General features: G+C 42.7%; 2 protein-coding genes across 3 annotated transcripts in view; both read left to right on the top strand.

Moving 5' to 3' along the window:
- Window positions 1-19,785, top strand: part of HERC6 (HECT and RLD domain containing E3 ubiquitin protein ligase family member 6) — a 69,008-nt gene extending 49,223 nt beyond the window's left edge. For both annotated transcript variants that reach the window (XM_059665681.1, XM_059665675.1), the window contains 8 exons: window positions 4,483-4,608; window positions 7,842-7,985; window positions 11,512-11,678; window positions 13,081-13,147; window positions 15,160-15,230; window positions 16,552-16,735; window positions 16,820-16,922; window positions 19,292-19,785. In XM_059665681.1, the coding sequence (XP_059521664.1) occupies window positions 4,483-4,608; window positions 7,842-7,985; window positions 11,512-11,678; window positions 13,081-13,147; window positions 15,160-15,230; window positions 16,552-16,735; window positions 16,820-16,922; window positions 19,292-19,518 (1,089 nt within the window). In that variant the 3' untranslated portion in view covers window positions 19,519-19,785. The remainder of the gene's footprint in view (window positions 1-4,482; window positions 4,609-7,841; window positions 7,986-11,511; window positions 11,679-13,080; window positions 13,148-15,159; window positions 15,231-16,551; window positions 16,736-16,819; window positions 16,923-19,291) is intronic.
- Window positions 4,620-7,835, top strand: LOC132216471 (pyruvate dehydrogenase (acetyl-transferring) kinase isozyme 3, mitochondrial-like). The gene has a single exon (XM_059665687.1). It carries the CDS (start codon window positions 6,153-6,155, stop codon window positions 7,356-7,358), a length of 1,206 nt encoding a protein of 401 aa, XP_059521670.1. The 5' UTR covers window positions 4,620-6,152; the 3' UTR covers window positions 7,359-7,835.
- Window positions 19,786-20,831: the final 1,046 nt, after the last annotated feature.

Raw genomic sequence — 20,831 nt, 5'->3', positions numbered from 1 at the left:
TCTCAATGGGGGGGGGGGGGGGCTTACCTAGGGGAATCCTTTTCCAGGTGTTCCCAAAGGTGTGGACGGAGTCGGCGAAGACTATCCACCCTCTTCCTACGGTGGAGTCCTATCCGTCCCAAGTGCGGGGCGCTTACCTAGGGGTCCCTGTTCGGGCGCCAGATGCCGGGGTCCAACCCCAGCAGGTCCAGGGGTTCCCAAAGGCGTAGACGGAGTCGGCGAAGAAGGAAGGGCATGGAGACAGCGTTCAGTTGATCAGCAGCCTTGCCAGGATCTCTAGCCACAATCTCCAGCCATGTTCTGTGTCCATGCTCTCCAGTCAGGTTCAGTGTCCAGGTTCCAGTCAGGTTCTCCTGCCAATCTCTGTAGTCAGGTTCAGTCCAGGATCCCTTGCCATGTTCTCCCGCTAGGCTCTGTCTCTAGGCTCCGAGGCCAGTCCCTCTCCAGGATCCTCCGGCATGCTCTCTCCAGCGAAGCTCTTTTGTCCCCAGAGAACGCTCTTTGTAGGTTCTGTGCCTAGGCTCTGTCTCTCTTGGTCCTGTCTTCCAAGCCTTGTGTTCTTAGTTCTGTGTTCTGAGTTCTGTCTTCTGAATTCTGTCTCCTGAGTTCTGAGTCTTTCTGTCTTGTTACAACTGTATTTATACCAGTTGATTCAATCCTATCAATCTCTATGACAAAGGTTAGGGCGTTTCTTATCTCCATTCCAGGGAGAAAAGATTATGTAGTTTAAGCATGATTGTTCGTAGTTAAAGGGATTAATTACCCGCCTGGCACTTAGTTGAGGGGTTTTATTCCCTCCCTAACTTCAGGGGAAAATCCCTACCTGGGGATTCAACCTTTCTCGGAGAGGTGACTTTGGTTAAAACACAGTGCCAAGAAGGTGAGCAAACATATTAAGAACCATATGCCATATATGCCAGGTCCCTTGAAACAGCAAGGATGGACCGGCTCCCGGCAAATTCCCCCTTTTTTATTTTTTAAAAGCAAGCATTAAAAAGAAAAACCTGAAACACTCTCTTGTATCCATTTTAAGAGTAGGATTGGCGCTTTCCGCTATTACCTGAGTCCTGATCTATCACCCCAGGGAGAGCTCGCCAATCCTGCACTTTCCCAGGGTAGAAAGGCTGCAGTGGGGTTAAGGATAAGGCTCCTTGGGCCTACCTTCTCCCATGCCATTACATTTACCTTTCCTTCCTCAGAAAAGCATGGACATACTTCTTGTATAAAACGTTCTGTCTGACTGGGAGTAACCTTAATTCCTCTGCTAGCAAGCACATATGTTAAAAGATCAATACGGAGTCTTTTTTCTTTAGACTCAGTATGGCACATCTTCTTAATCTAAAGATCAATACAGAGTCTTCTTTCTTTGGACTCAGTATGGCACATCTTCTCAATCTAAGAATCAATACAGAGTCTTCTTTCTTTGGACTCAGTATGGCACATCTTCTCAATCTAAGAATCAATACAGAGTCTTCTTTCTTTGGACTCAGTATGGCACATCTTCTCAATCTAAGTTCTGTACTATCCACCTTTTTACCCTACTTATCCTCTATAGGGGGGTCTGTAGCACCCTGGTGGAGTCCTATCCGTCCCGAGTGTGGGGGTTCTCAATGGGGGGGGGGGGGGGCTTACCTAGGGGAATCCTTTTCCAGGTGTTCCCAAAGGTGTGGACGGAGTCGGCGAAGACTATCCACCCTCTTCCTACGGTGGAGTCCTATCCGTCCCAAGTGCGGGGCGCTTACCTAGGGGTCCCTGTTCGGGCGCCAGATGCCGGGGTCCAACCCCAGCAGGTCCAGGGGTCCCCAAAGGCATGGACGGAGTCGGCGAAGAAGGAATGACACGGAGACAGGGTTCAGTTGATCAGCAGCCTAGCCAGGATCTCTAGCCCGGATCTCCAGAGAGGTTCTGCTTCGGATCTCCAGCGAGGTTCTGTAGCCATGTTCCCTCGCTAGGTTCTCCAGCCAGGTTCTGTCCAGGCTCTCCAGTCAGGTTCAGTGTCCAGGTTCCAGTCAGGTTCTCCTGCCAATCTCTGTAGTCAGGTTCAGTCCAGGATCCCTTGCCATGTTCTCCCGCTAGGCTCTGTCTCTAGGCTCCGAGGCCAGTCCCTGTCCAGGATCCTCCGGCATGCTCTCGCCAGCGAAGTTCTTCTGTCTCTAGAGAACGTTCTGTGTAGGTTCTGTGCCTAGGCTCTGTCTCTCTTGGTCCTGTCTTCCAAGCCCTGTGTTCTCAGTTCTGTGTTCTGAGTTCTGTCTATTTCTGTCTTGTTACAACTGTATTTATACCAGTTGATTCAATCCTATCAATCTCTATTACAAAGGTTAGGGCGTTTCTTATCTCCATTCCAGGGAGAAAAGATTATGTAGTTTAAGCATGATTGTTCGTAGTTAAAGGGATTAATTACCCGCCTGGCACTTAGTTGAGGGGTTTTATTCCCTCCCTAACTTCAGGGGGAAATCCCTACCTGGGGATTCAACCTTTCTCGGAGAGGTGACTTTGGTTAAAACACAGCGCCAAGAAGGTGAGCAAACATATTAAGAACCATATGCCATATATGCCAGGTCCCTTGAAACAGCAAGGATGGACCGGCTCCCGGCACCTTTAGATACTGTTATTAGTGTCTGTCATCAGATTGACTTGCTCATCTCTTCTGTTTCCCAGCCACCTTTTTTTTCAATTTTCCTGACATTCCTGGTAATGGGAGAAAATAGATTAAATCTTTCCTTCCCAAACCTAACTTTCCCTTAAGTTCCCTTTAAGAAAATCTTTCTCTCTACATTATTTTTTCTATAGAAATTTTCTGCCTAGCCTGTCTGCTCTGTTAGTGAGGGTTGAGTGCATAGCGGACCCAGGCAAGTTACATACTATGAAGGATTGGGAAATGTTTGAGGACAAGAAAATTCTTAGTTGTAGTTGTCATGGGTGAAGTCACAAAGCAGGTTCCACAATCCTGTCCTCCAGAGGCGAGATGATGGACTTAGTCAAAATTGTAAGCTCCAAACTAGATTATCAATCCAAATGCACAGATGTAGACATGGGAAACCAGTACATGGAGAACGGGAGTAGAGAGGCCGGAAAATAGGATATACAGGTTTCCAGTCCAATTCATGGGAAGGCAAGAGAAGCCTGGGCCACAGCAGGACACATACACCTTTCCCTGCTATAGTCAGTGCAGGATATTGCTGGCCACTCCCTGTCACTCAGAGCCACAGGACATGTAGCTTAGCAGTCAGTATTCCTGAAGTGTCTGCAGATTCTAAGGCCACAGGAGGAGATGACCCACCACCAGAAAAGACTAGAAATAGCACTTGTTCCATCTCCCTACAAATATGGAGCTTCTTGTTTTGTTTCTTTTTAAATACATATTTTTTAATATATTTTTATTGATTTCAGAGAAGAAGGGAGAGGGAGAGAGATAGAAACATCAATGATGAGAATCATTGATCAGTTGCCTCCTGCACACTCCCTACTGGGGATTGAGTCTGCCACCCAGGCATGTGCCCTTGACCGGAATTGAACCCGGGACCTTTCAGTCCGCAGGCCGACACTCTAGCCACTGAGCCAAGCCAGCTAGGGTTGTGGAGTTTCTTTACAACAAAGACCTTAGGGAAAAACCAGAAGAATCTAGTGGAATCACACAATTTCTCAGTATTTGGTAATAGCAGAGATCTGGGACAGGTCTTTCCCAAGCCCAGAGCCATATGCATGCACTTACCTGAGATGCCTATAGAGTGCTAATATGGGCAACCACACTGTCTGGAAACCTGGGCTAGGATAGTTATTATCCACCTGTCTTGCTGTCTTAATAGTGGCATTGGTTTATGAATCCTAAATATTCTTTTATTGTCCTTGTGATATAGCAGAATTCCTAGAGGAAGGTTAAAGGTCAAAGCAAGGCCAATAATTCCAACACTAGATTTCTAATCCCAGGGAGTTCAGCAGAAACAAGAGCAGGGAGCTGAAATGGTGAGCGCATGTTGAGAATTTAGAAGAGCTTAATGGAGGTACTATGTAGGGTGACAGAGAACACTTATCTCTGAGCAAGTCTTTCCTCTAGTCTGTTTCCTACATCTCACATTATCCCTGAGCTTCTAACCTGTCCTTACATTCTTGAGGATTATTGTGCTAACACTCTTCTTCTTAAAAACTGGTGGGAGAATGTCTCTGCATGGTGAACACCACTATTGCTTTTAAGGATCATGTTTACTAAAATAAGTGATCAGAGATAGCTTTTAATTACTTAGCTGTACATCCACGATAATTAATCCTCTGTACAAAATTCCTGGATAGCAGTCTCACAGATTCTACCACCTTTTTATCTTCCAAGTGTACATATGATGCTCTTTTCCTTAAATACTGTAATTACAATATGAGCATATGTAGCAGTGGTAGGCATAATTGTATGTTAGACAAAATGGGTTTATCTGAAATGTTAAATATTTCCTAATATTCCAGTGAAGATTCCTAAAATATTTCTTTCTCCAGGAGTCACGAATTACAGATACGTTTTCACCCGGATTTTTACTCCAAGTCAGACGAAGTCACCTAGTTGATGATGCTCTGCGTCGATTAGACCAAGCTGAAGTCACTGACCTTCGGAAAGAATTGGTGGTACAGTAAAAAGCCTCATTGGACATTTTTACTAATGTGGGAGAGAAGTAATTATTTAATGTAGCAAAGTAAGAACCTGCATTTGCAATTATAGTTATCAGCCTTAAGATTTCCAGAATTCCTTGCTTACCCTTCAGAGAAAAGCAATGGGGGTTTTAATTGAACATTGGGATTATATATTAGTTACCTATGGCTATCATGACCCATCCCAAAGCTTAATGACTGAAAATAACAATACTTTATTTTATCTGCAGTTCAGTAGAAGATCTCCTGATTTAGGGTGAACTTATCTGGGTGGCTTTGGAGATTCTGTATGCACCTGTTGACATGTTTGGGAGTTGTCTAGGAACAAAATACCGACTTCTGTGCATGGGCCATGAAGTTTCAATCGCACTGTATGTGCGCACCCGCACGTGGTATTTTATGCAAGAGCCACACTCAAGGGGCCAACGAGCACGGGGCTCGCGAGCCGCAGTTTCCGGACCTCTGGTCTAGGGCCAAGGAATCAGTTGATCAAAGTGGCAATAGATAAGATCTTCCAGCCAAAAAGAGGACTCTTAGTCAAGCTTAGTGATGCTTGTATTAAAAAGAAAAAAAGAAATTATCCAGGAAAGGAAGTAGAGAGGGAGTCCTTAGAGAGGAAAGCTGGGAGTGCACTCGGCCACAAAGTCCAAAACTGGACTTTAGAAAAGAGGGACCAGTTCATATTGATCTCCCACCCCCGGGATATGGGCAGGCAGGGCTCATGGTTCCTGGAAAGATGCCAGGCGCAGGCTGCCTGGAAGGGCTGTTTATCAAAAGTCCCAATGAGAGCGGCGGGAACAAAGCAGAACCAGCCAGTTTACATTTGATTCTGCCCAAAGATGGTGGTGGTCATGGAAAACATGAAACAGCCGCTGTCGTTAAGTGGCGAACAGAACCTGAGCATCACAGTGTGGAGATGGAAGGATCACTTAGAAGCGCGACAGCCAGCCTCCAGGGAGGCCTCCTGGGAGAGGTACCTTCGCTTGAGAGAGGCCAGGAGCGGCATGTGGGGTGAGATTCCCGGCGTGGGCCCAGGCCTCTTCCCAGTCCTCCTCCTCCACCTCCGCCACCACCTTGCGGCCACTGAGGCCCCAGTCGGGGGCGGGACGTGCGGTAGCGGCGCCGGCCAGCCTGGCTGAGACCCGGGGGCGAGGGAGCAACCAGCGCCGCGCCACAAAGGAAAGCCAAGGCGACAGCGGCCAATCAGCGGCCAGCGCGTGCGGCGGCCCCGCCCCTCTCGCCCCGCCCCTCCGCTCCCCTCCGGCGCCGCGCACGTGCGGCGGCCGGCTCCGCCCCCGTGGCGCCCCCGTGGGCGGGTCCTGGGGAAGCCGCGGCCGGTGGGCCCGATCTGGAGAGCCGCTGCCGCCATTGTTGCTGTTGCTGCGGTAGCTGCATCCCCGCGTCCAGGCCGAGGCGGAGGCTGCGCGCTGGGCGAACGCGCCTGATCGGCGGCTCTCGGCCACACCGGCCCCTGCGGCCGCCGGAGTGTCTCGGCTGGTGCGTGCACTGCCCCGGCGAGGATGCGGCTGTTCCGGTGGCTGCTGAAGCAGCCGGTGCCCAAGCAGATTGAGCGCTACTCCCGCTTCTCCCCGTCGCCGCTCTCCATCAAGCAGTTCCTGGACTTCGGGAGAGACAATGCGTGTGAAAAAACGTCATACAGGTTTCTACGGAAGGAGCTTCCTGTGCGCCTGGCCAACTCCATGAGAGAAGTGAATCTTCTGCCGGATAATTTGCTTACCCGCCCGTCAGTGGGATTGGTCCAGAGTTGGTACATGCAGAGCTTCCTTGAACTTTTGGAGTATGAAAATAAGAGCCCTGAGGACCCAAAGGTCTTAGATAACTTTCTACAGGTTCTTATTCAAGTCAGAAATAGACACAACGATGTGGTTCCTACCATGGCGCAAGGAGTGATTGAATACAAGGAGAAGTTTGGGTTTGACCCGTTCACTAGCACTAACATCCAGTATTTCCTGGATCGCTTCTATACCAACCGCATCTCCTTCCGCATGCTTATCAACCAGCACACGCTTCTGTTTGGTGGTGACACAAATCCTGCTCATCCCAAACACATCGGAAGTATCGATCCCGCCTGCAACGTGGCCGATGTCGTGAAAGATGCCTATGAAAACGCCAAGATGTTATGTGAACAGTATTACATGGTAGCCCCTGAGTTGGAAGTTGAAGAATTCAATGCCAAAGCTCCAGGCAAACCTATCCAGGTAGTTTATGTGCCCTCACATCTGTTTCACATGCTATTTGAGTTGTTCAAGAACTCGATGAGAGCAACCATTGAACTCTATGAAGACAGAAGCGAGGCCTACCCCACGGTTAAAGCCCTTGTTGCTCTGGGTAAAGAAGACTTGTCCGTTAAGATCAGCGACCTCGGTGGTGGCGTCCCCCTTCGAAAAATAGAACGTCTTTTTAACTACATGTATTCCACTGCTCCTAGACCAAGCCTGGAGCCTTCAAGAGCTGCCCCTCTGGCTGGATTTGGTTATGGCTTGCCGATTTCTCGTCTGTATGCTAGATATTTCCAAGGAGATCTAAAACTCTATTCTATGGAAGGAGTGGGTACGGATGCTGTAATTAATTTGAAGGCTCTTTCAAGTGAATCATTCGAGAGGCTTCCCATATTCAATAAGTCAGCATGGCGCCGTTACAAGACCACACCTGGAGCCAATGATTGGAGCAATCCCAGCAGAGAGCCCAGAGACACTTCTAAATAAAAGGCAAAACAGTAATAAATTACTTCGCTTTCTTAAAAAAAAGGAAAAAAAAAGTCCTAAAGAGGGGAGAGGCAGGAAAAATTAAATAGTTGTTGATTGGGCCAAAGCTGTAAAGTCTGAATGATGCAATGAAGACAGATAACAAGATAGAAGAATCAGGGGATTTAGTGGCCCAGAGGATTAAAGCACATCAAAATTCAGTTTAACACACGGGTCAACATAATTGGTGAATGCTAAGTCTTGCTAGCATCCCCTTCACTTGGTTCATGGCAGTGTAAAAGCCCCATGCACTCAGTATACAATAATCAGACAATAAATAGGTTCATGGCAGCTGCTGCTCAGGAGCAAATTGAGGGAGAACACATTGCAGTGAAGTAAGAGATGTGGGATTCTGGGAATTCTGGTGACTGCAGGAGGTTTGAAACGCTTCTACAAAAGGTCAAGGCATTATATTTTAACTCTGGGAGTGTTCTCTTTCCTCAGATTGAATTTATTAACGAAATTCGTTCTGTGGGTTATGGGGTAAAGTCTGAGTTCTTCTACATCATATTTGAAGAGATGACCAAGACAGAATATGGAATGTTCATGTATCCTGAAGAGGGTTCCTACATGTGGTTTCCTATCAGTGTAAGTCTCTTATTTATTTTCTTATTTTTTTTTCAGAACAGAAAAAGTATACCATCTATTACAATATGAGAACCATACATAATCATGTAAAATTAGGCCATGGACAGTGGGGCTGAGTTAGTTGGAACATCGTCCATGTACTGGAAGGTCATGGATTTGATTCCCAGTCAGGGGCCATACCTAGGTTGTGGGTGCCATCCAAGTTGAGGCACAGTCAGGCATGTATGGGAGGCAACCCAATGCATGTTATCTCTTTCACATTGATGTCTCTCCCTCCTTATCTCCCTCTCTAAAATCAATTTTTAAAATGACACTATTTTAAGTAAATAAATAATGTAAAATTAGGTCATATAGAGCCTTGCTACTCAAAATATGGTCCACAGAGCAGCTGCTCCAGCAACACCTGTGAAAAGCAGAATCTCAGGCCTGTGTATTTCATAAGATTGTCAAGTAATTCATATGCACTTTATATTTTTAAACAGCTTTAATGAAGTACACTTGAGATACAATAAACAGCACATAGATTTTTTCAATTTGATAAGTTTTGATATGCATATATACCAGTGAAACTCTCACCATCATCAAGATAATGAAAATAGCCTGGCCAACATGGGTCAGTGGTTGAGTGTTGACCTATGAACCAGGAGGTCACAGTTCGATTCCCAGTCAGGGCACATGTCCAGGTTGCAAACTCGATCCCCAGTGTGGGGCGTGCAGGAGGCAGCAGATCAATGATTCTCTCTCATCATTGATGTTTCTATCTCTCTCTCCCTCTCCCTTCCTCTCTGAAATCAATAAAAATATATTTTTTTAAAAGATAATGAACCTACACATCATCCCCCAAAGTTTTCTCATATCCCTTTCTAACCCTACTCCTCCCCTGCTGCTACGCCTCTGGTGCCCCCTATCCCATGCCCAGGCAACAACTGTCACTATAGAGTACTTTGAATTTCCTAAAATTTTACAGAAATGGAAGCATAAGTAGTCTTGGTGTCTGTCCTCTTTAACTCAGCATAATTATGTTGAGAGTCATGCATGTTGTTGAATGTAACCAAAGCTCATTCCCTTTTGTTGAGTAGTATTCCATTGTATGGATGTACTACATGTTGCTTATCTAGTCACTTCTGATGGATATTTGTGTGGTTTCCTAGATTTTGAGATGCAGTAATCTAAAATGTTTCTATAAGAAGAGAAATTATTAATATAATCCTAGAGATAATTGCTAATTCTAATAAGGCAGTTCATTTCTGCAATGATTATACTTTTACAAGGATCCTCAAAATGTAAACATACCTTAAAATAATAAAAAACTTGTTTCTCTATTAGAAACACAGAGAAAATAATTCTAAAAGAATCATGTTGAGCCTCAATTTATGGATCCCCTTTCTGATAAATTTCCCAAGTGTTCTTTCCATAGTAGAAGTTTGGGACCCAGGGAACAAGGAAAGGAAGAGGAAAGATGAGTGGGTGTGTAAAAGTACTGAGAAGTGATCTGTATCTTTTTGAGAAAGAATGAATTTCTAGAAAATAAAAATGGCTATAGTGTACAAATGGTAGGATTTTTATGGGTCAAACAACAAGCATTTATTGACTATTTCATGAGACTCCACATTGTATTAAATATTGTGAGTGATTCAAATTATTATACGACACAATTCTTTTCCTCTTTTTGTATTTGTAGATAGAGTGATAAGACTAAAACACCAGGAACTTCAGCAATTGTTTCTAAAGTTTGGATTGCTGACTTTATGTGTAATGGTTGTTGAGCACGGAAGCTAGGGAAGGATACACTGATGTAGAATTGGAAGCCCAGAGTTGTAATCTCAAGTGATGGTGGGTGAGTTTTCGGTTTCCTCGCCTATAAAATGGCTGTCATAATTTCTGCTCTGCCTGCTTTACAGGACTGTTGTGAGAATAAAACAAGCAAGGCATATATCCAAATGTGAACGTTCCAGGAAAATTTTAGGGCAGTATCAAATTTTATTAGAGAGAAAGTTATCAAGGGAAAATGAATTGGAGAAAGTGTAATGGAAAAGTGGAGACCTGAGGTTAATGTTGAAGGATCGGGACAAAATAGATCAAAAAGATGCAAGCAAGGGATGTACTGTTGACCCTTGAACAACCTGTGGTTTAGGGGTGCTGATCCCTTTCTTCCACACACAATGGAAAGTCTGTGTTTAACTTTTGACTCTCCAAACATAACTAATAGCGTACTGCTGACCCCTTACATCAACTCCGTGAGGTAGATAGTTTGTCCCCATTTCACAGATCGATAAACAGGTTCAGAGAGATTAAATAAGCTATGGACATCTAACTAGCAAGCGACTGAGCTGGAATATGGATTCAGAACTAGATGAAACCATTATTCTTTTTTTAATAATATATTTTTTATTGATTTCAGAGAGGAAAGGAGAGGGATAGAGAGGTAGAAACTTCAATGATGAAAGAGAATCATTGATCAGCTGCCTCCTGCATGTCTCCTACTGGGGATGGAGCCCAAAACCCAGGCATGTGACCTGCCCAGGAATCCAACTATGACCTTCTGGTTCATAGGTGGACACTCAACCTGAGCAATACCGGCCAGGCCAAACCCCTTACTCTTAAGCATTGTGTTATACGGATAGATAGAAAACAAATAAAAGTCTAATTCAAGTATGGCTCCGTGAAAAGACTGAATCAGCTAGGACCAGGGGACCCATTACAGATACAGGAAATAAAAACTGAACAGGTTAGAGGAGGCCACCTTTGGAGTATACTTGTATTTTTAACTCATTTTCAAAAATCAAAGACATTTTAACATTTATCCTCACAATTACTCTAAGAAGAAATTGGACAAGTAGATGGTGGCTCAGAGTCATGCACCTAGTAACAGCAAGGCTGTTGCTGGAAAAGAAATCTTAAAAGATTAGCAGGTTAGTGATCTCTTGGTTGGGCTGTAGTGATAGTATGGCCAGATGTGGCCAGTGCAGAGAGGAGAGTGAAGCCAATATCATCAGGACGCTTTCCTTCCTTCCACTCACCCTCCCTGACCCCTATGATGGTCTCTGTAAGGACACCTTGGTTGAGGGTTATATTGCCGAAGGGACACCACTCCTCTGACACACACCTGGCATGCCTGATGCCTGCTCAAAGTGTAGATAAAGTTCACCCTTTCTTCCAAAGAGTTGTTTTTCTATGTGAATTTGAAGGCAAAGACTGTAAAATTAAATATCGAAAACCTTAGTTTATAAGGCTATCTGAGCATATTTTTTAATATTCTAGATATGCTGTTATGAACAAAAAGTACACTCATTTATTTAATCTTGTGAACTCTTAATTTGTATTTTAACTTATGGAAGAATTTTGAACTGTAATACAGCCAGAGTAAGAACCTCAAATTTTTATTTTCTTGAAGCCCCTTTTGTTCCTAATTTGTGATTCTTAGAAAAGGGAACCAAAAACATTTTTTGCTAATCTAATTTCCCAGTGATTATTGATTATTTATAATACATTATGGCTGGGGTTATTTTTCCTGCTTCCTTTCTAGCCTAAAATTGAGAAGAAGAGATATTTCCTCTTTGGGAGGCTGTGTGGACTCTCCCTGTACCATTTAAATGTTGCGGATATTCCTTTCCCACTGGCTCTGTTTAAGAAACTTCTGGACCAAAAGCCATCACTGGAAGATTTAAAAGAACTCAGTCCCCTTTTGGGAAAGTAAGTAAACGTTTTTCCTAGGACTTTATCTAGTAAGTCTTAGTTGTCTCGGCATAAATGATGTTCCACACAGAGACACAGACACACAAAAGGCCTTCAGTTTCAATAAATGTATGCCCTTTAGATGAATTTGAATTTTAGCATGACTTATAGTCAAGTAAACCTTCAAAAATGGAAAAGGCCAAATGTTTCTCTAATTATTGACCAGTACAATAAACAATGCCTGGTGTCTTCAGTTTATCCGGATGGAAACAGTTGCTTTAGACAGTACACAGTATTCTTAATGCGAATCATACCTACTATATTTATTTTGAATGAATTGTATTTAATCATATCTACTTTATTTAAATAAATCAGCATGTTATCAACTTTATTTTTAAGGGTTGAAAAATGCTTGTTCTAAGTTAAAAGGTAAACTATATCCTTTGACGAAAATACTGCCAGTATATATTAGACAGAGGATTAGTACAGTATCTCTGATGTATAAATATGCAGAGGTGGGCAAAAGTAGGTTAAATTACCAGCCATCATTATCTTAAAGATAAATCATAAGTAAGGATACAAAATAAAAACAATAAGACAATGATTAATAAACTCCATATTTCACGTACTCACAACTGTAAACTTACTTTTGCCAACCCCAGTACTGTATATATGTCATCACACATATGTATATATATGGTTAATCAAAAAATGAAAATATGCTCAACCTTACTAGTAATTTAGGAAATACAATTGAAATGTCATTTTTTGCTTTATAGATTGACAGCTATCAAAAGGTTTTTCATAAAATACAGAGTTGACAGCCAGATTGGGGAAAAGGATTTTCCCCTCATGTACTGTTAGTGGAAGAACACACTGGCTAGATTTATACTCTATGCCCTGTATTGTCAATGTAGAGGAGGGGTTGGGAAACGCCTGGCATTATTTTCTGGAGAATCCTTTATTGTGGAAGGCTGTCCTGGGTATTATAGGATGTTGAGCTGCATATGGGCTTACTTAATCCACTAGATGCCAGTAGCAACCCTCCTCTAATTGCTTTTTTGTTTTGTTTTGTAACCCTCCTCTAATTATGACAACCAAAGATGTCTCCCGATTTTTCCAAATATCCACTGGGGGTGGGGGGGCAAAATCACCCTGGTTGAGAATCACTGGTCTAGAGGAAGGGACTTTTTATTGTAATTTCTACCAAGACACAGCAGTGTCTGTGTTAGCAGTGGTTCAAGCAATCAAAACTAAATAGAGGTTAACTCTAGAAAGAGAGAGTGGGATGGTGCAGGAGAGGAAATTTACATGGCATTTTATACATTTGTGTTGCCCGTAATTATTCCATTGAACATTTATTACTTTTGAAATGCTTTAAGACCAATAAATAAAAATTTTAAACCAAAATTTTCATTAGGAATTTGCAAGAAGTTCTAAGTTATGAGGCTGATGACATTGGAGAAGCACTTTGCATATATTTTTCTGTGAGTACTGTCAACCCATGGTTATTGGCCAATTCAGTGCCAACAGGAATTCCCAAGTTGGTGTGCAGTGAAGGAAACTATTCAGGGCAAATCAGCTCAATTGATACAGCACAGCTGTGAAAACAGCATGGCTTTGAGGCAGCCCTGGGGCCAGGCCCCTCTCTGCTAGACAGCTCTGCTCTGCTCTCCTCTCCTCCTCACTCCTGTGCTCTGCTCTGGTCTGCTCCTTGTGGGTCTGCTTTGGGCTGGGCTACTCTGCTTTGCTCCACTCTGGTCGGCTCCATCTGAGCAGACTGCTTTTGTCTGTGCTGGTCTGCTGCGCTCCGCCCCAGTGAGACCTCTTTGGTGTTCAGCTCGGTCTGGGAAACATAGTCCTGTCCTCAGTGGAAATGGAAAGTGCACTCCCCCAGTCAGAGAGGAACTGGCTTATATAGACAGAAGTCCCCAACCCTGGTCCCTGATTGATCTATCCTCATGCAAATGAGGACTCCATATGCTTACAGTTTGCTTGGTCCAAAAGGCATTGCCTTGATTGGTCCATGTAGATGTTGATGGGGATATAATTGTGCAGCTCCTATTGGATGGAGAAAGCCTCAGTCCTATTGGATAAAATAGGATTCCAGGAACTCCTTTAGAAGGGCTGGCTCACATGGCAGAAACACAGTGTAAGCAGGTAGTTCAGTGCAAGGTTCTCCCATACGTGCAGTTTGCATGACAGGTCCCTGTGTAGAAACAGCTCTAGGCTGTTGTTGTTTTTTAATTTAGCCCCAAGGAGCCCTTCTTAGTAGGCATCTTCTTTCTCAGGGTTCACAGTACTAGTGAACAACAAATTATGTTTTAGCTTTAATCTTTATAAAAAATAATCCTATCTAATAAAGAGGGAATATGCTAATTGACCCTCAGGCCATCACAAAGATGGCAATGCCCACACCCAATAAGGAGGGAATATGCTAATTGACTGCCCCGCACTCAAATGTGGTGATGCCCACAGCCAATAAGGCGGGAATATGCTAATTGACTATCACACCCTCAATGATGACAGCGCCCACAACGAATAAGGAGGGAATATGCTAATTGACTATCACACCCTCAATGATGACAGCGCCCACAACGAATAAGGAGGGAATATGCTGATTGACTGTCACACCCTCAAAGATGGTGTTGCCCACAGCCAATAAGGAGGGAATATGCTAATTGACAAACACGCCCTCAAAAATGGAGGCACCCACAGCCACTAGATGGCCGCACCCAGTCCCCTCAGCCCCCCTGGGGCGCCTACCTCCAGAGTTCCCTCAGCCCCCCAGCCACTCAGGGCCGCCCGAGGCTCAGGTAACCACAGCCGGCTCAGGCTTGCGCTTTCGGCACTGGCAGCACCAGAAGTGTGATGTGGGCATGGTCTTCCCCTTGATTGCCGGGTCGCCTTGCGCCCCTTTGGGCTCCCGAACTGTGAGAGGAGGCAGGCCAGGCTGAGGAAACCCCCTCCAGTACATGAATTTTCATGCACCGGGCCTCTAGTTTTATTATATCTCAAATCTGGGATGCCTTTTTTGAATGGTACTTTACTTCTGTACTGTAAGACTTTCTCTCTACCTGCTCCTCATTTTTTACCTTATGTCTGTGTACTCACAAATAAAGTGCAAATACAAGTGATTATTCAATCTATGTAAATAACTAAATGGATCAATGTATGCTTAAAAGCAATCTACAACATATACTAGGGTAGGTTTTAAAATGTTTTATGTATTCAAAAGGCTGAACTGCATAAATAATTATTTACCTCCAAGTTATTTAAATTTTGTTAGGGAAGAACATAGAGTGTCCCAAAACATGTACACACACTTTGAATAATTATTCATTCCAATGGGGTAAATCTGAAAAGAAAGAAACATCAATTGAGCTATCAGCTGTTAAAGTGTGTATGCATTTTTTGGATATCCTGTAAATTGGCAATAATGGTAATATGGTTGATTATTGAGACTTTCTTTCATGCTTGCTACCTGAATATATTACAGCTACGATGGGACCAACATAATGTTGATTTAATTACAAATGGGATCTCTATACTTGTGGACCAAACCAACAAGTAAGTTTTGAGACCTAGAATATATGCATTGAATACACATAAAATGTTTATGTCACTTTACTTTATAAATGTATTTTAGCTTCTCAGATGATCATTTTAGTTCCTCACCTTTTAGAAAGATAAAACAGTTATAGGGTAAGAGAAGAGGAGAAAGGAGTCAGAATTAAATATTTCCTTTGTAGCCGTTTTCACTAGTTATTCATTTAACAATTATTTTGAGCCCCTACTATGTACTAGACCCTATTCTAGGTGCTGGAGATATAGCAGTGAAAAAGACAGACATAATATAGAGCTTAAATTCCAGTAGGACCAAAAGGCAATACAAGAATAAATTACTATGTAATAGAATGTCACATAAATACTCTGAAGAAAATTAAATCCAATGAAGAGACTAGAGTTACAGGTTGGAGGTGTGCTGGAGAGGCAGCTGGTACCAGCTTGTGAGAGCTGATTGGTTGTTAAATTTTCAAAAATGTTCACAGTTTATTATTAAAGTGTTTGTAACCTGAAATCAGCCATAGTGGGAATATTTACACCACAGAAATTGGCGAATGCTACCAATGAGCATTTCCTTTTTCTCTTTCCCTTCGGATAACTGATTTTTAAACATTTACCAGCATGCCACTGGTTACCGGGGAGGGCAGAGAGGGATTGATATAGATAGGATAGTCCAGGAAGGATGCTAGAGGGGAGGGAGACTATTATGTTTCTGGTGGAAATAGCTCCAGTAGCAACCCTGCCGTCAGGAAATTCTTCACGTAGTGGAGAGGACAGGCTGCATAAATAATTTTCACACAATGACATGTCAGTGTGGAGGGAAAGAGGGACAGAGGACCAGCCCTGAGAAAGACATACATATTGATGAGTGATAAAAGTTGCTAGGAAAGGGGAGAGCACTGCATGCTATGGCCTAACTACAAGGGAGACAGGAAGGCCAGAGACTCAAATGGAAGTGGGAAGAGGCTGGAGAGTAGGGTAGCGGTCAGATCATGGAGGGCTTTTTGATCCTGCTGTGGAGGTTGTGCTCGGCCTTTGAGAAGCCTGTGAAAGTTTTTAAGCAGGAGAATGGAGTGTTTTAGTGTTTTTAAGATATGATCCTGTCTGTAGCTAGGAAACTGGGAATAAAACAAAGCCTTATTCCTTCTGCTCTATGCTCCAAGGTTCCTTCCTTCCTTCTAGCTGATCAGATGTTTTTATATCTTAGAGTAGTACTGGGTTGTGTGCTCATTAATAGAAATGGTAAAAAGGGCAAAATCAAGAATATTTTGGGCACTGGTAAAGTATGTTATTGGGCTTTTTTTATTTTTCCGTTTCCTTCCAGGACCGACTATGTTTCTCAGTGTGTTGATTACATTTTCAACACTTCTGTAAAGGCAGTTTATGAGGCATTTCAGAGAGGATTTTATGAAGTCTGTGACAAAGAGATACTTAGACTTTTCCATCCTGAAGAACTAAGGACAGCAATAATTGGAAATACTGATTATGACTGGAAACAATTTGAAAAGGTAGGTACGAACTAATGCCCCCAATTCTTCTGAACTGTTTATATGTTCCCCACTAAGACCCATTTCCTCCTTCTTTTTCTCAAGAATTCAGTATATGAGCCAGAATACCATGAATCACATCCTACTATACGGATGTTTTGGAAAGCTTTCCACAGATTAACTTTGGATGAAAAAAGACAATTCCTCTGTAAGTATTACAGTAATAGAAGGATCTATAAGTACATATCTTTTAAAAAGATAAATATCTTATTTGTGGTGGATCAAGTGTGTTAATGGAAACACACGGGTTATAACCCAAGTTCCCTTCTGGACCAGTGGTTTTTCTCTTACATAAACCTGTTCACCATTTTAAAAAATTATAATAAAGATGTCACTATTTTACTCCCTTCTCTACACTGACTCTAATCCCACCTCCAATTTTAGTTTGCATCCACTTTCCTCATTCTAGTTGGCTCCAAATCAAGCCTTTTTATCTTAACTTCAGTTAATAATCAAGTCCCATGGAATTAGGACAATGTATACTGAGTCTAATATTATTTTAGAAATAATAATAGTAGCAATGACCATTGATGATAATAACAGCATTTATTGTGTGCTTACTCTATGCCAGCCATTGTACTGATCACGTTGTAGCTATTAACACCCTTTGTCCCAATAGCAACCTTATGAGGTAGGTATTTATTTTCTCCATCTGAGGAAAAAGCGGTTGGAGCATTTAGTAGCTTCCTATGTTCAGATACCTGGTGAGTGTCAGAACCAGAATTTGAACACAGCAGGCTGATCCAAAGCCCAGGCTATTGACCACTAAGCTCTGTGTCCTTGGGCTATACAAACTTTTCCTAGAGGGAACCCTAAAGTTTCCCTACAGCACACAATGACATTCTCTCACCTCCTTATCCCATTTTTCAGCTCCTCTTTCTTCTTGCTATTTTTGTTGCTACTGAGGATGCTGGAGGACAATTACAACTTCTCCACAAACCCAGCCTACTTTTCCACAAACCCAAACTACCTTTCCAGTATGCTCTCTTAATGGGAAACATGTACTTCAGCCCAGTGGTTCCATCATCTGTACATTCATGTCTGTACATTCAGTGAGCTCATGTATATCTCTCTATTTCAGGCATTTTTCCTTAGGATTCCTCCACACCGCACTCAACTAGCCAGATGTGACCTCTGTGAAGTCTCCTAGTTACCCCAGCCTGGCCCTTCTCTCCCTGCCCTCAGTCTTAGGGCTTTCATCAGGCTCTTCACCTCATACTTCTTGGTTGTGCTAAAATAAACCTCCCTGTACCTTGCTATTATCTTTTCATGTGCTGTTGGCCCTTGAACAACCTGGGGGTTAGGGGCACTGATCCCAGGCCACACACACAATGGAAAGTCTCTGTATAACTTTTGATTCCCTCCAAACTTAACTACTAATAGCCTACTGTTGACCAGAAGCCTTACTGATAACATAAACAATTTACTAACACATATTTTCTATATTTTATATATAGATATACATATATATATATTATACTGTATGCTTACAATAAAGTAAGCTAGAGACAAGAAAATGTTAAGAAAATCGTCAGGAAAATCCATTTACAGTATTTTTGAAAAGTATCTTCATGTAAGGAGAGCCACATTGTTTAAACCCACGCTGTTCAAGGGTCAACCTTATGTAATTTCCCCCCAACCAGACCTTGAACTTACTGAGGACAAAGACCAAATGTCATGATTTTTCTATGCTCCCCATAGTCCCAGGTAGTTCTCTCCACACAAGAGTATTTAATAAATATTTACCGAATTAAGTGATTAATTTCTTTTCATTTTAAATTTTGTTCTTCCGAACTCTTACCATTTGCAACGTCATGGATGGAACTGGAGAGCATTATGCTAAGTGAAATAAGCCAGTCAATAAAGGAAAAATACCACATGATCTCACTCATTCGTGGACAATAGAGACCATTATAAACTTTTGAACAATAATAGATACAGAGGCAGAGCTGCCTCAAACAGATTGTCGAGCTGCAGCGGGAAGGCCGGGGAGGGTTGGGGGGCAGGAGGTAGGGGGGTAAGAGATCAACTAAAGGACTTGTATGCATGCATATAAGCATAACCAATGGACATAAGACACTGGGTGATAGGGGAGGCTAGGGGACTGTCTAGGGCGGGGGGATAAAATGGATACATATGTAATACCCTTTGTAATACTTTAAGCAATAAAAAAATTAAAAAATAAATAAATAAATAAATAAATAAAATAAAATAAAATAAAATAAAAAAATTTTTAAAAGGAAAAAAAAAATAAATTTTGTTCTTCCTAAGGAATATCTTTTTTAAAAATATGTATTTATTGATTTCAGAGAGGAAGGGAGAGATAGAAACATCAATGATGAGAGAGAATTATCGATCGGCCTCGTGTACTCCCCACACTGGGGATCAAACCCGCAACTCAGGCATGTGTTTAAACAGGAATCAAACCATGACATCCTGGTTCGTAGGTCGATGCTCAACCACTGAGCCACGTGAGCCGGGCACTAAGGTATATCTTAACCAAAGATTCCTTTTCAGTTTTTCTTACAGGAAATGATAGGCAGACTGCAAGAGGATTACAAGAAATGAGAATCAGATTTCGCTGTCCTGAAACGTTGAGTGAAAGAGATAACCCAAGAGCACTCGTGTGTCATAGTATTCTGGACCTTCCTAAATATTCTACAATGGAAAGACTGGAGGAAGCACTTCAAGAAGCCATCAGAAGCAACCGTGGATTTGTCTCGCCCACAGTCACACAGAAATAATGACCTCTGGGAGTCTCAGTGAGGCCTCAGGTTCCCAGGTTCTCTCACTCTTCAATTCAGATGTTCTTCTTTAGTTCTAATTAGTACAAAGGGTTGATGATTTTAATTAGAATTAATAAATAAATGTTAAGATAAGCAAAAAGTGATGAATCAAGATATTTTTAATGAATCAACATTTCCTATTGCTATCCTAATATTTGCCTTTTAGTGAATTATTTCCTGAACAATAATTACCTTTTAAAAATAAGCTGAATATTAAAAGCTAAGAGCTGGGGGGTTTTTTGTTTGTTTGTTTTTTTAAATATTTTTTATTGATTTTTTACAGAGAGGAAGAGAGAGGGATAGAGAGTTAGAAACACCGATGAGAGAGAAACATCGATCAGCTGCCTCCTGCACACCTACTGGGGATGTGCCTGCCACCAAGGTACATGCCCTTGACCGGAATCGAACCTGGTACCTTGCAGTCCGCAGGCTGACGCTCTATACACTGAGACAAACCGGTCGGGGCATGAGCTGTTTTTTAAAATATTGTGCATCTAATAAACACTGCCTGCAAATATGATAGTTTGAAAAAAATAAACAAAAATATAAACTAATTTAACTTAATTTTGAGACATGTAGATGTGTATTTTATACTAGAGGCCCAGCGCATGAAATCATGCATGGGTAGGGTCCCTAGGCCTAGCCTGCCATCAGGGCCATCTTCTGCCCGCTCGCCAACCCCTAGTCCCGCCCCACCGCCACCCATCCCAGTTCCCTGTGGTTTACTGTTCGCCATCCTGCGACCAGAGCCTGCAGAACAAAGGGTGGGACCAAGAGGTCTGCCATCCCACCCGCTCGCCAGTCCCTAGTCCAGCCATACCGCCACCCACCTGGGACCCCTGTGGCTCCCCACTCGCCATCCTGTGATCAGAGCCTGTGGGCCGGGGCTTGGGAAGGGAAGGGACTGAGAGCTGGTCAATGCACCTCATAGCGGCTGGTCAAGCAGTCATTCTGGTCGTTAAGCTGTTATTGTTCCTGGGCTTTTATTATATAGGATTATTAAATGTCTCCATAGTTTTTATTTTAGCCAACTGCTGAATAATTTATTTGAAAAATCTAAATGTTAAGGGATTCATTCATTCATTCATTAAAGAATTACTTATGTTCAATACCATGTTCCAAGAATCATTCCAAATGGACAAGAGAACGAAGAACCTATTCAAACAAATAGTTGATGAGAGTTTCCCAAACCTATGGAAAGAGTCAAATCCTCAAAGCCAAGAAGCAAACAGAACACCTACTTACCTCAATCCAAAGAGGCCTTCTCCAAG

This window comes from Myotis daubentonii, chromosome 1 (assembly GCF_963259705.1).
Source record: "Myotis daubentonii chromosome 1, mMyoDau2.1, whole genome shotgun sequence".
Lineage (NCBI taxonomy): Eukaryota > Metazoa > Chordata > Mammalia > Chiroptera > Vespertilionidae > Myotis > Myotis daubentonii.
Note: the sequence above shows the minus strand (reverse complement) of the source record. Positions and strands in the feature narration are given on the sequence as shown.

What these genes read in the sequence shown, in the direction of transcription:
- LOC132216471 (XM_059665687.1), top strand. Translation starts at nt 6,153, where the DNA reads ATGCGGCTGTTCCGGTGGCTGCTGAAGCAGCCGGTGCCCAAGCAGATT.